At 42.6% G+C, this 16,713-nt stretch overlaps 1 protein-coding gene across 7 annotated transcripts in view; it reads right to left on the bottom strand.

Annotated features, from left to right (window-relative positions):
* The window catches only part of Syncrip (synaptotagmin binding cytoplasmic RNA interacting protein), a 35,599-nt gene extending 21,611 nt beyond the window's left edge, over nt 1-13,988 (bottom strand). For 2 of the 7 annotated variants that reach the window (XM_087188071.1, XM_087188072.1), the window contains exons 1-6: nt 13,012-13,533; nt 11,556-11,715; nt 10,741-10,859; nt 10,516-10,623; nt 7,204-7,317; nt 6,935-7,111 (exon numbers count right to left, since the gene is read on the bottom strand). In XM_087188071.1, coding sequence (XP_087044197.1) covers nt 6,935-7,111; nt 7,204-7,317; nt 10,516-10,623; nt 10,741-10,859; nt 11,556-11,703 — 666 coding nt within the window. In that variant the 5' untranslated portion in view covers nt 11,704-11,715; nt 13,012-13,533. Of the gene's footprint in view, nt 1-6,934; nt 7,112-7,203; nt 7,318-10,515; nt 10,624-10,740; nt 10,860-11,555; nt 11,716-13,011; nt 13,535-13,901 lie in introns of those variants that run through there. The other 5 variants (XM_087188075.1, XM_087188074.1, XM_087188073.1 and 2 more) reach the window with 4 other exon arrangements.
* Nucleotides 13,989-16,713: the final 2,725 nt, after the last annotated feature.

The following is a 16,713-nucleotide window of genomic DNA, read 5'->3' as shown; positions in this document are numbered from 1 at the left end:
GGAACACAAAGATCATGACTCAGTTGTTTTCTATGCTTGGCTAAATCATTCCTTCCCTGACAACGGCAAACTAAAGTGCCTTCGAGAGACTGGCATCCTCAAGTGTTACTTTACAGTATCATCCATAACACAGTATTGGTAGATACAGACTGAGATCGAGAAGCCTAGAATAAACTGGAGATTAATTTTTCACTTCGACATACTATATACCTCCAATACATGTAGTTCATGTCATCTTAGCTCATTTAGCAATTATACCACATGTTGACTCACACCATAGCTTGCTAAATTAGCTGCATACAGGACTTGACTTTTGTTAATTTCATCTTATTAGATGTGAACTATCTCAGGCTATCAAAACTTTTCGTAGATCCTGATTTTAACATCCAAGATACTATCAGGCCATGCAGACTTAAATCATCAAGCATTTCAAGGGCATTCCAATTATGCCCTCATTTAAATCATGGATTAGAAACTAGAATAAAATCTATAGAGCACCACTAGTAGCCTATCATTTAGCTTTTCAAAACCCTTGACCTCTCGCTATTGCTGCTATACTCCTCTTGGGCTTTGTTTTCTTCATCAAAAGATCCTTCATTATTCAACCATTTAAATCATGCCATCCACACCAAGGCTCAAATTTTTAGTGACACTAGGCAGCTTAGCCTAGCAGTTATTAACTATCACCCCAACATTGCCATTTGAAGTTTCATCTCCTAATTCCCACAAAACACTGTTTCAACTGGATTTACCTGTTTTCTTCACTGTTCTGTGCAAATCTTGCCCACGAAGTCATCTCTAACAATCCTAACACAAAGCAATCTATCTCTTAATCTTTCCCCTTTCACCATTTGCTTGTTTGCTTTGTGTGGTTAGTCTCTCTTGTCCTATAAACTCTCTTAAGTCAAAACCTTGCATATGTGTAGCAAAGTTTTCATACATTTAACCCAATAAATATTTGTTAAATAGCTATTAAAGTATTTCATGGGCCCATTTTGTCGGCTGCATTCATCAAATGTTTATAAACATTATAGTAGAGTATACAACTATCAGTAAGTAAAACCATCAGTAGCTATTAACATCTTGACTTCCAATATGCAAGTAAAGATCTCATCTATTTCAGTGTTTATAACATAGGTACTATTATATTAGCATTTTCACCAATCTATATCCGACTCTCACAGGTATTACAGCAACATTTGTCCTGGGCTTCATTCACCAGCACTGCAGCTACTGGCCCTGGGCTCCAATTCTATTGTATACCACAGGAAAACATATACACACTTGTCTGCCCTTCTTCCTGGTTTCTGTGGTAACCAAAAACACTACATGTGATTCTAAATACTTCTTAGGGCAGTGATGGTGAACCTTTTAGAGACCAAGTGCCCAACTGCAACCTAAAACCTACTACTTATCGCAAAGTGCCAACACTACAATTAAACCTGAATACTGAGGTTTTAGTTTAGAAAAATTCAACATTAACATCTTTTGTTCTAAAAGAAAAACAGTGAACATGTGCTATAGGTTTGCCACCACTGACTTAAGGGCTGAGGGAAAAAGGGCCATCATCACCCAATAATCTAATCCCTAAGTAAAATTACTGCAAATGAAGGTCAGAAAACCTTTGAGCTATGCAGGAATATTATAAAATCTGTTACAAATGATCTATTAGATGGCAGTAGTCAGCTAGTCAGGTTAAATTATCCAGGACCTACTAAACAGTGGTATTGTTCTAAAGGTTAGTGATAAAAGGAAAAAAAGAGCCTTGCCAGGAAGGTTGGCACATGCCTATAATCCCAGCTATGTGAGATGTTGAGGCAGGAGGATCTCAAGTTCAAGGCCAGCTGGGGCAACTTAGTGATCAAGTGGGTGGGGGGATAGATAGATGGATAAATAAGAGGAGCTGGGAAGGCAGTTTAGCCTGAGGTGCAGTGTTCAGTCACCAGTACAAAAAAGCTTATGTTCTGATGGGCTAATTTACAGTCAATTTCAATCTGGAGATGGGGGAGGCTAGTAGGGAGGAAAGGATTGTAAGAAGGGTATGTGCATGTACCACACTTCCGTAGGATGATTGTATTGATTACATATCACAAACATACACTAATAAAAATATTTTATAAAAGAAATAATTTCAAGTTCATCTAAACAAAATCTACCTCATCATACTCAGGATAACCATTATGGAGCAATAAGGAGGTAAGCTGCTCAAAGTCAGGAAAGGTCTTCTAAAAAGATCTAATATAGGGCCAGGGATTTAGCTCAGTGGTTTCGCCGCCTGCTGCGCTAGCGCAAGGACCTAAGTTCGATCCCCAGTACCCCAAAAAAAAAAAGATCTAATATATAAAAAATCAACAGCCATTATTACTCGGCTGCCTTCAAAGCGTATGAAACAAAAACAGCAGAAGGTGGTCTTGAGATGGAAATGGCCATCACTTATTTGGAGGGCAAAAAAGACAGCAAAGTAAGGCTTGAATGATAATGACTGGGAAGATGAGGACTGGAAGCCATTCTTCAGCACAGGAATGTTTTGATATAAACTGTGCCAAAAATATATGGTACAAAGCAGTGATATTAATTAGGATTCTTCAGTAGCCTGAATAGTATAAATGGTACCTCAGACTTAAGTGGTAGTGTGAAAATAGTAAAGTAATAGATGACAAAAATTTAACACTCCTTGAACTACTACATAATTGAAAGAATCAGGCTAGTTGGTGCTATAACTTATACTGCTGGCTTAAATTACTATGTCTAGTTAACAGTAAGTATTCCCCCTCGCAAAAAACCTAGTATTAGGTACATGGCCCTCAGATAAGTCATTCAGCCTAGTGAAAGAATGAAAGTAATTTTGCTTACCTGAAATAAAGGTTTGAGGTAGAATTTAAAGGTAATCATGCAGCAACCTAGTACAGCTCCTGTTCCTCAACAACCATTCAACTGGTAACTATAATCACCTTCTTACAAGTTTAGATCTTGCTTCCCTGGCTAGATTATCATCATCGAGGGATGATTTTTCTAATTCTCCAAAATACAATGCAGTGTTGGTTGTAAATAGGGTTATGTGAAATTAAGAAAACTGCTTCTAAATTCATGCCTCTTCTTCACTTCAGCTGTTAACATCAACTAAACCATTTTATAAGAAATCTACATGCAAATTTACAGTCTACGATAGTTTTTAATCAAGGGAACTAAATCATTGCTGAAGCAGTGTTTTTATAAAAAGGTCTAAATTCTTCTTTCAGCCTAAGATAGTCTGTGAGACACTCAAAGTAAAAGTACTTCAAGAAAACAAAGATTGCAGAAATAACTTGTCTAAAATTGACTGTCCAAGAAATACACATACCTGGTGTGGTATATATGCCTATAGTTCCAGGACAAGAGGCTGAGGTAAGATCACAATGGCAAGCCTGAACTATAAAGCAAGACCCTGTCTCAAAAAACCAAAAATCAGGCCAGGCATGGTGGCACACTTGGGAGGCTGAGGCAGGAAGATTACCACAAGTTCAAGGCCAGTCTGGCCTACAGTGAGGTCAAGGCCAGCCTGAACAGACCCTGTCTCGAGCAAAAAAAAAAAACAACCAAGCGAGAGAGTGAGAGAACTCTGCCAATCAGAAAGAAGCAACTTTACTATATAAATGAAAAGGCCCTGTGCATTATGACTGTCCTCACTATTCATGACATGTTTTCATTCCCCCGGTAATCACTGATCTAAATCCTTAAAAATAGTGTTATATATCTGAATAAAAATTCCACCCCTAAAAAAAAAGTCCTTCAACCATCTCCGAAATATAAATAATTTAAAAGAGGCATTTCCCCAACATTTAGTTGTGTATTACTAGAATGAAACTTCAATTACATAAAAATTCATCTTGGTTAGCTGTAACTCAGAATCTGAAGACTCGAAGTAGGGATAGTTTCCAAAAATATTCCCTATGGAATATATATACAAGGAGATATCCATCTCCACAAATACAAAATAGCAAAAACCATCCAAATCAATTTGAGTTTTGTATTCTCTCTATAATGTTTCATTACTTCATTTCTTCTAGAAGTCTAGTCCTCCTTTTACTGCTGTATTATGGCAAATTTCCCAAATATATCCAGAGTAAAGAAGTCTTTAAAAAAAAAGAAAGAAAAAAAGCAGGTATCCAATTCACCACGGTGAATGCATATTACTACCACCAAAAAGATCTTTTAAAAGGCACCAAACAACAAAGGCCCCTAGTCACTAGGCAGTAAAATATAATTATTCTCCTAGGTAAGAATTAACACAGAAACCCAGAAAGAATGAAAAAGTCTAAGGAAAGGAATTGGTTCCTCCATCAATTAAAGACTTCCTGGTTATTACAGATATTTCTGTTAACAGTTAAAATATGTAATTAACATTTATATTAATACAATAATATCTCGGTTCACAAATGCTTCTGTTCACAATTCAGATCTCAAACAAAAGTGTTTGACAAAATTTTGACCCATTCACAAAGTCCATAGCCGGTGACAAACACAACCACAGCCATCTTCCCCATACAAACACAAACACAGCCATCTTCCCCAAAAATCATAAAAACACTGAGGTATCACTATTTATGTGAACTGAGGTATCACTATTTATTATTAAGAAAATATATAATAGGGCAATACAATTTTGGATTATAATAAATTAAGCCCAAAAAATTTCAATTTTGAGTGGCATTCAAAATCATATTATTTTTGAGTTCTAAACTATTTTCCTCTATTGATAAAAGGTTTCTGCAAATCATACACAAGTTCTAGTGAGAACCTACCATAAGTAATGTCATAGCCACAAGAATTAAGTAGCCTTGGGCCGGGGATTTAGCTCAGTGGTTTCAAGTTCGATCCCCGGTACCAAAGAAAAAAAAAAATTAAGTAGCCTAAAATGTTAATTCAATGTTAAAAAGTGGCTGACATCACTAGCTAAATTCCTTATTAGCTTTTTGTAGTAAGAGAGCTCGTTACCTTCTCAATAATTCTACATTTTCACATTAAAATTTACTGCTATTTTTGTTTTTAAAAAAATTCAGGACATGGGGCTTGGTGCTGCTCCCCTGTAATCCTAGCACTCTGAAAAACTGAGACAGAAGGATAAAAGTTCAAATTCACCCTGGACAATTTAGTGGCTCAGTGAATGTCTCAAATTAAAAAACAGGGATGAGGATCACCTCAAGTGTGAAGGCCCTGGGTTCAATCCTCAAAACTACAAAAACAAACCTTACTACTGTATCTTATCACCACCCAGCAAAAAAGATCTTTCATTGGAACTGCTGAAACTAAACTTTTGACAGCTCAAAGGTTACCAGTGAATGACTCCCTATGGAGCTATATCCTCTTTAACATTACTTTAAGGGAAGTCAGCCACCCTGCCTCAGCCTCTCAAGTGCTGGGATTATAGGCTTGCCCTACTACGCCAACCACCACACCCAGCAGGTATCTAATTGATGAAATTTTTTTTTTTTGAGACAGGCTATGTAGTTCAGGCTGGCCCTGAACTATGTACCCCAGACTGGCAGAGAACTCTCAGTAATCCTGCCTCAGCCTCCCCAGTCCTGGGATTATAGGTAGGCACCACCATGCCCAGCTTAATGAATTCTCTTTCAAGAACAATACTTTCCTGTTAAACCTGTACTATACTCAATTTTGTGTATGGCGCAATTAAAGCAATTTAGCAATATAAAAGAGCTAAATACAGTATACTTGTTTTTCTCCTTAAAATGTGATACAAGTTGAGCTCATCCTTAACCTGAAAATCAGAAAGGCAAAGAAGGCTGGGAATGTGGCACACACCTATAATCCCAGAACTAAAGAGGGAGGCTGAGGCAGGGGATCACCTGAGGTCAAGGCTAGCCTTGACTACATAGAGACCCTATCTAAAAAAAAATAGATGCAAAGTTTCAGATGTTAGCCAATGTTGTGTACCTATAATCCAAATCCTGGGGAGGCTGAGGCAGGAGGATATCAAGTTCAAGCCTAGCCTAGGCAATTTAGGAATTCAGCCAGACCTGTTTCAAATTTTGAAAAGAGACAGTATGCAGCACAGTATGAAGGTTCTGGGTTTAATCCTAGCACACCAAAGTATTTCAGATTTTTGGACTAGGGATGCTCAACTGCTAAAAGCCTGTGTATGCAAACAGCTCCAAAACTCAAAATGCCCTGAAATACATCTGGTAAAATTGAAAATACCAGCTATTTTTAATAAGGAACATTCAACCTATGTATCTGATGGTTAGGAAAGAAAAAAAATTCAGACAAAACCAGTCTGAAAATTTTGTTTGCTTAGAATTACTAACAAAATTTACCAGCCAGTTAAAGCAAATTTAATAAACATTTGCCATACATAGTGAGCTATCAAAAGTTTCTCTCTAGCTGTATTTCTTGGTACATCCATAGGTTTAAATTCACCCCTGGCTCTTAAACTTTATTACTGAAGAATCTTTGACTCAGAGAATTTATGTGAACTAGTTATAATAGGTCGTGACTTCAAATAATAATTTTAAAAAGACAACTAGGTCTTCGCCTAACATGGTATTTTTAAATCAAATACTGCCACTCACCACAAAAGCCTTTATTTCATTATCTAGAAGTTTATAATCAGAATGTCTTTGAATTTTTGAAAAGAGATGATCCAAGTGTGGCCAGAAACTACAGGAACCCTATCTATCACAGTTATTTTCTTAAACTTCACACTGTTGTAAATTTAAGCATACAAACAAAACTATTATTATGCTAGATGTCTCAAGAACCATTAACTAAGAATTCTACCACACCTCTTTTTACCAACTATCCATGCAAAGAATGTTCATAGAGAAAATCAAAGATACATACATACTTCAAAAAATATTTGGTAAACTCTTATGGCACATTAAGAAAACAGCAAGCATTAAAGATAGTTAATGTGAACACTGTGGGAAAAAAAACTTACCAGTTTAACAGCCTCCTGCGCTGCTTCTTTTGTACAAAAAGTGACAAACGCATAACCTCTATTTAGACCAGTGAGTGGATCCATCATTAGACGAAGATCCCATATAGGTCCAGCTTTTTCAAATAATGGAACAAGTTCATCTTCAAATAGATCTCTTGGGATCTTCCCCACAAATATCTATAAATTAAAGTAAAAACCATGAAGAATTCTTTAGGAAACCAGATACCTCTGCTTTTACTACAAAAGGTGAAAGTTTATAGTTTCTTTACCTCAGTGCCAACAGAAGGCTGCTGACCTGAATAAATGGAATCTGGAGGTGGTCCCCCATACTTCCTCTGTCCAGTGGTTACATCAAGTGTGTAGCCTGTTCTTTCCAAGAGCGCCTTGAAAAGTTGAAATGTTATTAATACGTTTTATTCACAAGACCACACCTATACATTCAGCAGACAACCCTGTTCAAATCTTTCCAATTATCTTAGCAACATTCCTCCATAAACCAGTCTCTGGGATCTGTTTCTGGACTTCCCCATTAATAAGTCCATATTATAACCCAAACTTATTGTCACAATTTCAACTCCTGGGCAAACTACTTTCTAGTCTTCAATTAATTACTTAAGACAAGATGTTACCATCACTGCTAATGCCTTCTAAAAAATGTACCTAATTTGGTTGAGTATCTCCCCCCTCTTGACTTCTTACCCAACAAATTCCCCTTATCCTAACTTGTAGGGCACACACTGCCATTCTGGGCATTTTGCCAATCCTTGAAGATGTTATACTCCCCATACCAAGTCTAGAACTTGGAAACTAAAGGAATAACCTCTATTATTTGACACTAAAATATCACACCTCGTAAGACACCACAGATCATTTAGAAAAAACAGACAAAATAACTGAAAACTTTATGAAATTGCAAAATTGTACTATAACTTCTACATCTTATCTCACTGAAAGTGAACTGCTAAAATTTACAAAACTCATTTAACTCAGGATTAGGAGCTTCTCATCCCTTATTACAAATGTGCTAAAAAATAGCCCATCAAGCTTTAAAGAAAAGTCAAGGACCTGGGGATTTAACTCAGTGGCAATGCACCTGCGCCTGCCTCACAAGCGCAAGGTCCTGTGTTCAATCCCCAGTACTGAAGGAAAAAAAAAAAAAGAAAAGTCAAGATTTTCCATCTCTACCACAAAACTAGTCATCCTGTCCGTCCCCGTCCCCCCGGTCTGTCCCCCATCCCCCCACCCCCCCCAAACCAGGACTCCAACTCAGGACCTTGTGCTTGCTAGGCAGGCATGGTATCACTGAGCTACATCCCTGGCCCCTTAGTTCTTCTAAATAACAAATCTATTAGTTACCTGGTAATTCTGAAATGAAAAGACCTAATGCTAGTCACATGACAAAACTTACTAAAATGTGTTAAATGACATGGGGTCAGGTTGCCTCAATCTCCAAAAATAAGAACATTAAAAACAAAATTACCTGCCTGGGGATGTTTCAGGGATACAGCATTCAGCTGCCTAGCATGCTTGAGGCCCCTAGTTTGATCCAGAGCACCACTCAGAAATAAAAAGTCAGTAATTTATAAAAAAACAACTTTTTTGTAAGAAAAAGGTTCACAAAATGTTATGTAGTCTGAGTTAACTTTTGTCCTGTACTGGTGCATCAATGTGACAATACTAAAACTCAAATCTGACTATAAAAAACCATGACTATCACATGAACTGAACCGTCAAATTGCTCATTTTCCTTTTTTCTCATATGTAATCCCTGTGCTTTAAAGGAGGTATGCCTTTTTCACTTTAATCTGCTCATGATCCTAGTAACACCTTTTGTCAAGCTATTAAAAAAACAAGGCTGAGTGTGGTGATACACGCCTGTAATACTGGCACTTGGGAGGCTGAAGCATTAGGACTGTCGTAAGTTCAAGGCCAGCCTGGACTACTTAGCAAGACTCTGTCCCAAAAAACAAAGACAACACAAAACAAAAACAAAACCTTTTATTCCCTGCCAAACATCCTATAAAAATGTCTTTTTTGGGTCACAATTTAAGTCCCACTGAAGATTAAAGCCACCTCCTCCCAAAGACATAACTGAAAGTCACACAAACTAATTTTCATAAAACTCAACTCCCCAATGCATACTTTTTTTGGGTACCAGGGATCCAACTTGGGACCTTGAACTTGTGAGGCAGGCAGCGGAACCACTAAGCTAAATCCCTGGCCCTCCCCAATGTATTTTTAATTACAATTAGCATATTATAATTGGCACAACTAAACCCCATTTTTAATGGAAAAATTCACTGATAGTTCAAATTCAATTTATTCACAAACATCTCAAATTCACAGCTAACAAATAACTCCATATTCCAATCTTTTCCTTATTCTAGGCTTCCCACTTTTTCCCTATCATTTAAATACTACCCGGGCCAGGGATTTAGCTCAGTGGTTCCTGCCTTGTAAGCTCAAGGTCCTGAGTTCGATCTCTGGTACCAAAAAAAAAAATACCCAACATCTGTACCCATTTTTGTTTTTTTTTTGAGACAGGGTCTTACATTGTAGTTCAGGCTAGCTTTGAACTAATTATGTGGCCCAGGCTGGCCTTGAATTTGCAGCTATCCTCCTGCCTCAGCCTCCCCAGCGCAGGATTAGAGGGATGCACTGCCACACCTGGTCTCTGTGCCTTTCTTAATCACTCATTTTCTTAAACTATAATCTTTGGCTCAAAAACGATTATCATGCTTTACACCAAGTTAAAAACAAATGTGAATCATATTTTGTATAAACAAAATAAAGATCAAAACCTAACTCCAGACAAATCTTCCATGCAATTTATGAGTCTTTCACTCTCAACTTGTTTCCTTATTTATAGTATGACTACACTGAACAACTTTATCGTTAAAAGCTGCTTTTAGAAACAAACAGGACAGCCAGATATGATAGTTCATGTCTATAATCCTAGTATTTGGGAAGCTGAGAAAGGAGGATCGACAGGAGTTCTGGTCCAACCTGGCTACATAGTTCAAGGCAGCCTGAACTACACAGAGAGACCCTGTCTCAAAAAAATAAAATAACGTAACATAACCTCAACAAGCCATATTGATAGAAAAGACAATGTCAGAATTCTAAATTCACTGGGAGTTGAGACTCCTAAAAAGAGCAGTCAACTGTTAAATTTATACTTCCCACCAGCATAAGGTAAAGTGTTTCCCTCCCACTTTGGTTTAACTGTTAGTAACCTAACTTGCACCTTTTCAGAAAGTGTATCTTTAAATCTTTTATTTGGACTATTAGAAGCACAGATTTAAGAGCACATCTGTAATCCCAGAACTCAAGAAGCTGAGGCAGGAGGACTGCTGTTAGTTTGAGGTCAGCCTGAACTACACAGTGAGACCTTGTCTCCAAAAAAAAAAAATACAGACTTAATCATCAGCTGGGTAGTTTAAAATGGCAGAATAATTTTCAAAATACTAATTAGGAAAGACTAATATCACTAAAAATATATACATCCAGGTCACACTCAGTAATTACCAAAAGTAGAAAATAATTAAAAGAATAAAACACAAGAGTTTCTAAACACGTACCTTAATTTTTGCCTCATCTGGTCCTTTACTAGAATCTGCTACTTTGGTCCCCTGTTTTTCTCTCTGCCTGTAAGTCTTCATGACTCCACATAAAAAGGCACTTTTGTTCTGTAAAGAAATTTTCCATTCACATTTAACAATGATGATATTTGCATGTAACAAAACTTAAATATCAGAAATACACAAAATTTGTTCATTTCTATATTGAGGTTAAATTAACATTACCTGAACATGAGAGAGATCACTGTCTTTAAACTGTTGAAGAACTGCCAATGCGCCGTCTTCATTGAACTCTTTTAAAGCTTCGATAGCTCTTTCATCTAAATCACTATGTGCAACTAACCCTGAAGAAGAAAAAATTTAATTAGTTATCAACCTCTAACATTTTTGGAAGTTTTTCTTTCCTTCAAGACCCAGATGCCACTACAGATAAACATGCAGCAACTCTATCCCCGTATCTAATAATGAAAAACACATACACTTAAGCTTTTCTGAACTAAATAAAGCCTCTCAACCACACTTAAAATAACGAGCCAATTTTACATCCAGCTTTATGTTCAAGCCTTAAGAGTTCTGAACGTTACATATTTCTACAATAAACGTAAACTTACAAATCCTAAAGACAACCAACAAAGTACCAAACATGACAACTGAACCTGTACTCAACCTCAAGTACCACTAGAAAAAAATCCTGCCACACCAGTAAGACAAGAGAACACATCTACAGCTCCCAAGAATCCTACTACAAAAATACTCAAAAAAGTCACATGGTCTGTTCCCAATATTTAACAGCTGTTATTACTATCATATATACTTATCCAACAGGCCGCCAGCCTTTCCCTAGGGAGGGCCTATCCCTCTCTTCTTCCCTCCCTCTCTGCACCTTAACCTCTAGTTCAAACCTAAATCAACTATCAGAACAAGGCAAAGCTCAAGTTCCCACACTTAATTGGAAACCACAAAAAGTTGCTATTTTAGCTCAAAGCCAGAAATCCAATAGAAAAATTTCATAATGTAATTTTGCAAGTGTTAGTTCTTACCTGCAACGTAAATTTCATCTAGTTTTTCAGCAACTTTCTGTGGTAAACCAGCATCAAGCAATGTCTGAAAATTTTCTGAATGGATAACTGCAGAAGTAGTATCCATGGGCTCTTCAGTACCATTTCCATTAACATGTTCTGTAGCCATGTTTCCAGAGATCTGTTCAAACGCAATAAGCAAAATTAAACTAGGATCTTCAAAAAAAAATAGAGAACAATATAAGAGCCCCAATCTTTACTTTCTCTACCACTTACTGCACCAGCAAGCCTGCACCTCCCTTGAAAGAAACCTTAAAGTCACCAATTGCCTGACATGCCAGATTGGAGCAGGGCACAGAAGGACCAATTCACTATTTTCTTCCTGAGCACCACCCCTAACTCACCTGCTATCACTCCCTAGGAAAAACCGGATTACAAATGAAGCCCAATCAGTAAGAGGACCAGCCAGAGTGCCACATGCAGCTGTTCCCGTACAGAGAATAAAGTGTGTGAGAATAAAGCAAAGCTAGACTCGTCCCTCTCCAAGGTAAACCCCCAAAGTGCGCTTTTCCCGCCTGCCGCTTATAGATCAGTAACAACAGCCAGCAAAGAACAAAGCGCTCACACAGGCCACCTTCCCACCACCCAATTTCTCCACCCTTCACCCCCACACCCCAAAGCCCGCCCCCGACTCCGCACCCAGAGCGGCAGCCTCACCACTGCGGCCACCAGGAGCCCATTAGAAACACGTGCTCTGCGCCTTCAAATGTCCTACAACTTCCTTCAACGGAAACCCAAGGAGTCCCAGGCCAAGACGACATCGGCTCCCATCAACCCGCAGCCGCGGTCAGAGCCCCCAGAAAGCTACAGCATCACAACCTCGCCCCTCAACACCGAGGCTACCGCGGCACCAGGCCACGGGCTCTCCCCGCCCCGCAGCGCCGCCGTCTCCGCCGTGACACATGGCTCCTTGCCCCGGGCGCTCCCTGGGCGCCGGCGACCCCAGCCGCCCGCCCGGCCGAGACGTGACCCGCGGCGCGCGGTGCAATACCCCACCCCTGGCTCCCGGGTGCGGTGACTGCGGCGTCGCCGCGTTCGGCGATAGCTCCAAGCCCGCAAGACCCCGAGCACCGCCCCAGCCCGCCGCCCGGCTGCGGGACAGGACCAGCTCCTCTCCGCCCACTCCCGCGGCGAGAGCCACGACAGCACCAACTCCCGCGCCGCTCGCGGTCCGCGTGGGCCACGGGGCCACAGAGGCACCTCCTCCCCGAGCGCCGCAGACAAAGCCCGAGCGGCGGCAGCACATGGAGGGGAGGAAGTGGCGGCGCGGCTGCGGCCTACTCCAGGCAGCCCCAGTCAACGTGCTCCTCTCCCTCCTGGAATCCATTTTCCAGAAAAGCCGGTCTCTACCCGCGTCGCCCTCCCCCAGCTCACTCCACAGTGTCAAGGAGCTCCCCTCCCAGACCCCGGTCGTTACCTCCCAGTTGGGCTGCGGCGGAGGAATCCTGTCCGAGGGGATCGGGTTGCGGGAAACGCGTGCTCGCTGCTCCCTGTGTCCGGCGCGAGTGGAGCTGTTGTAAAATGGCGGCCGAAGCTCACGCCGCTGGCAGCAAACCCGATCCAGTTCCACTCGCCTCCGAGCGCGCTCCCGGTGCGCGCGCGCGCCCCCGCGTGACCCCCCCCTTCCCTCCCCTCCCTCGCGCGTCCGCTGCTCACTCACTCCCTCAGCCCCTGCCCTCCTCCAGCTCCTCCTTCTCCCCCTGCCACCACCACCACCAGCCGCTGTCCGCCTTCTTCCCTCGGCCTTTCTTTCCCCTCTCCCCGTTCCTCTCCCCCCTTCGCTCCCAGTGCGGTCCGCGGCCGCTCAGGTACGAGTGGCCGCTTTTTCCCTCCTCGCTTGCACTCTCTCGTCCGCTCCCTCCCTCGCTCTCTCAGCCCGGTCCCTCAGTCCCTGCCGAGTCGACTCCTCTCTTTCTCTCTCCCGCGCTGACGTGATGACGTAGACGACGCCTCAGGACGCGCGCCCGCGGGCCCCGCCCCCACGTCCCGCGGCCTCTCCCCCCCTCCCCGACCGGGTGGGGGGCCGAGACCCCGCCCTTCCGCCCGGCCGAGGGGCCGAGTGACTGAGAGGCCCGCCCCTTCCCCTCCCGACACTCCCCTCCAACTCCCCTCCAGGCGGGGCGGGCCGGGCCGGCTCGGCGTGTCCCACTCGTTCTCCTTTGTCAGGAGACGGGCATCTCCGCACCCCGCCCAGCCCCACCCCCACCGCAGTCCCACGCGCACGCCGTCCCCACCGACTCCCGCCATCCTATCCCCTCCCGGGACGGGGGGCGCGGAGGGCGCCGCGGCTCCCCGCAGGCCACCCACCGGTCCGCGCGACGGCCACCGCCGTTCCGGGCGGTGTCCACGCCGCTGCCGCCGCCCCGCGCTCTTCTGGTCGGGAAGCTGCGGGCGCACGTGTCCCCCGGGGCGGGGCGAGGCACACAATGGGGCCGCGGGGGAGGGGAGCGGCGCGGCGTAGAGCCCCGAGCACCTTCAGTCCTCCGGGTAGGCCGGCGCGGGTGCAGGACCCGCGCCCCGGTAAGCCCGGGCTACCCCGCGGACAATGGGCTTCCCCGGCGCCCCACGCCCGCGCGGCCCCGCTTCCCCGAGAAACCCGGCGAAGGGAGGGGCGGCCGCGTTCGCCGAGGAAACCCCGGCATGCAGAGGGGGACGCGGAGCGGCGCCCGCCCACCCGGGATGACACGAAGGCCAGATTTGGAAGCGAAACCGCCGGGCGGTGAAAGGTTGTGCAATGCTCCGTTTCTGTCCCAGGCCTTTTAAGCAGTTAAGGGCTCCTCCTGGCACAGTTTTGAGCAACTTGAAGCAGCACAAAGCTGCGTGATGAGGAAAATATCTGTGTTTCTTTTCAAAATCTTGGCAACTAAATCTTATGTGAAGTGACATTTCCTTTGTAACCGCTTACTAGGTACAAGAACGACAAGACAAAGGCATTTGAATTTCAGACGCGCTGTGGATGCTAATTTTAACGCAGCTCTAATGAGAAATAGTAACATACTCTGGCTATGAAAGTTTTCTGCGTTTTTGTTTTTGTGCTACCAGAGATTGAACCCAGGGCCTGGTACATGCTAGGCACATCTACCACTAAGCTACATCCCCTAGGCTTTTTTTTAGACAAGGTCTTGGTAAAGTACCCAGGCTGACCTCAATCTGGAATCCTCCTGATTCAGCCTCCCAAGCGGCTTTGGTTGCAGGCTTTCACCATCACATGGGGCTAAAAAGTTTAAAGACTTTACTATTCACTGGATTAGCTAGCTCTATCCTATGGTATATCACCTGTTCGAGGAAAAGTCAAGTACTCTTCAAAGTGCATAAGCACATAAAACGAGACTGTTTTCTTAGGCATCTGAAACCATATTGACAAAGGGACACTTTATTTACCTATGATCAGCAAAGAAGTGAACTCTCTGTTACCTAAAATCTGTTAGTATGAAACATGGCTATGATATTCAGCTCTAAGGATTTTAGTTCACAAACCAAAAGTCATGGACAATGATATAAGTGAAAACAAATATTTAACACAAAAATATTACAGGTTAAGGAAAAGAGTAGGTGTTTATCATACTTTTTTTTTAATACAAGTTCTCGCTGTGTAGTCCAGGCTGGCCTTGAACTCACTATGTAGTCAAGGATGGCCTTGAACTCATGGCAATCCTCCTGCCTCAGCCTCCTAAGTGCTGGGATCATAGGTGTGCATCACCACACCGGGCACTGCTTTTTTAGAGCTTCCTATCAAAGTTCCTTTTTTTAATTTTAATTTTTATTAGTACACGTTTGCAGTGTATAATAAACAACATCCCTACCCTTCATCATGGGGAATTGGTAGATAAACATCCCACATATCAATTCTTTTTACTTCCCTTTCCTTCCCCTTCCCTCTCCCTTCTCTCCATCTCTTGGACAACTGCAAAGCTTTTTCTGTTTTGTTGTGTTTGTTTGTTTTTTGAGGAAAGGTCTTGCTGTGTAGCCCAGGCTACTCTCCCAAGTACCGGGATTACAAGCATGTGACATTGTACCTGGCTCTTAAATCAGTCTCTCTCTCTCTCTGAGACAGGATCTCATTGTATGTGAACTCATGGTGATCCTTCTGGTTTAGCCTTCCCAGTGCTAGGATTACAGGTGTGTGTCACCATTGCAAGTCTAAGTTCCTTTTTGTAAGTGTGTCTGAGTGAACACAGTCTTCAAGAACTCCAAAATGAAAATCTCTACCTCTTCTCTGGCCTCATATTCCTTTGTCTACCATGCCCTGAACTTTATATGGCATTCCAAGTCAGCATTTCAAGAAACAGCTCCTGATCACTGTCTCCCTAATTCCCACTACAGAACCACAGCCTCTGGTACTGAAGAATGTATCCAAGACTTTCACACTGAACTACCTGCACAGTCTGCAGGCCTTTTTTTGTTTTTTAAAAATTTCCCAGAGCCCCTCATGGTGCCCTAGACCTCTAATCCCAAAACTCAGGAGGCTGAAGCAGGATTGCCAGGATTTTGAGGCCAGGCTGGGCTACATAATGAGTTCAAGACTAGCCTGGACTAAACAGCAAGACCCTGTCTCAAAAAACAAAAAAAAATAAATAAAAGACACATTTTTTTTAAAAATTGCCCAAACTGAGGCTCTTGCCTCAGCCTCCCAGCCATCCTCTTGCTTCAGTGTCCCATATGCTTTTGCCACCATGCCCCCTTATCTTTCCTCTCCACAGTTAGTAACTCAGTGAAAGTCACCCAAGATCCAGCAGTATAGCTGGAAAAGGAGTTAGCCAGCACTCTTCCTTCTTTCCACTGCTGCATCAGTTGATCAAGTCCTGTCAATTCTGTCTCCCAAATATATCTCCATGTCTAGGCTGAAACCACTCAAAAAAGCCACTGTCATTTTCCATGCATATGGATATAATATAGCTTCCTGATTTCCACACTGTTGCAAGTCTCCTGATCCATTCAACAGAAACCTCCCCCCCCACCCCATTTCCCTTTCCTTCTAAATTGCAAATACGAGTCCATGGAACATTTGCTAAAACATTTTATGGGGAGTCTGGCCCTGTGGCTCAGTGGTGGAGCACATGCTTTCCATGGAAAAGGCCCTTTATTCCACCCCAGCACTACCCCCAAAACAAAGCAAGAC

This window comes from Heterocephalus glaber, unplaced genomic scaffold (assembly GCF_053883595.1).
Source record: "Heterocephalus glaber isolate CG9 unplaced genomic scaffold, H.glaber_assembly_v1.0 deba00001523, whole genome shotgun sequence".
NCBI lineage: Eukaryota > Metazoa > Chordata > Mammalia > Rodentia > Bathyergidae > Heterocephalus > Heterocephalus glaber.
The sequence above is the reverse complement of the archived record's forward strand: the minus strand, read 5'-3'. Positions and strand labels throughout refer to the sequence as shown.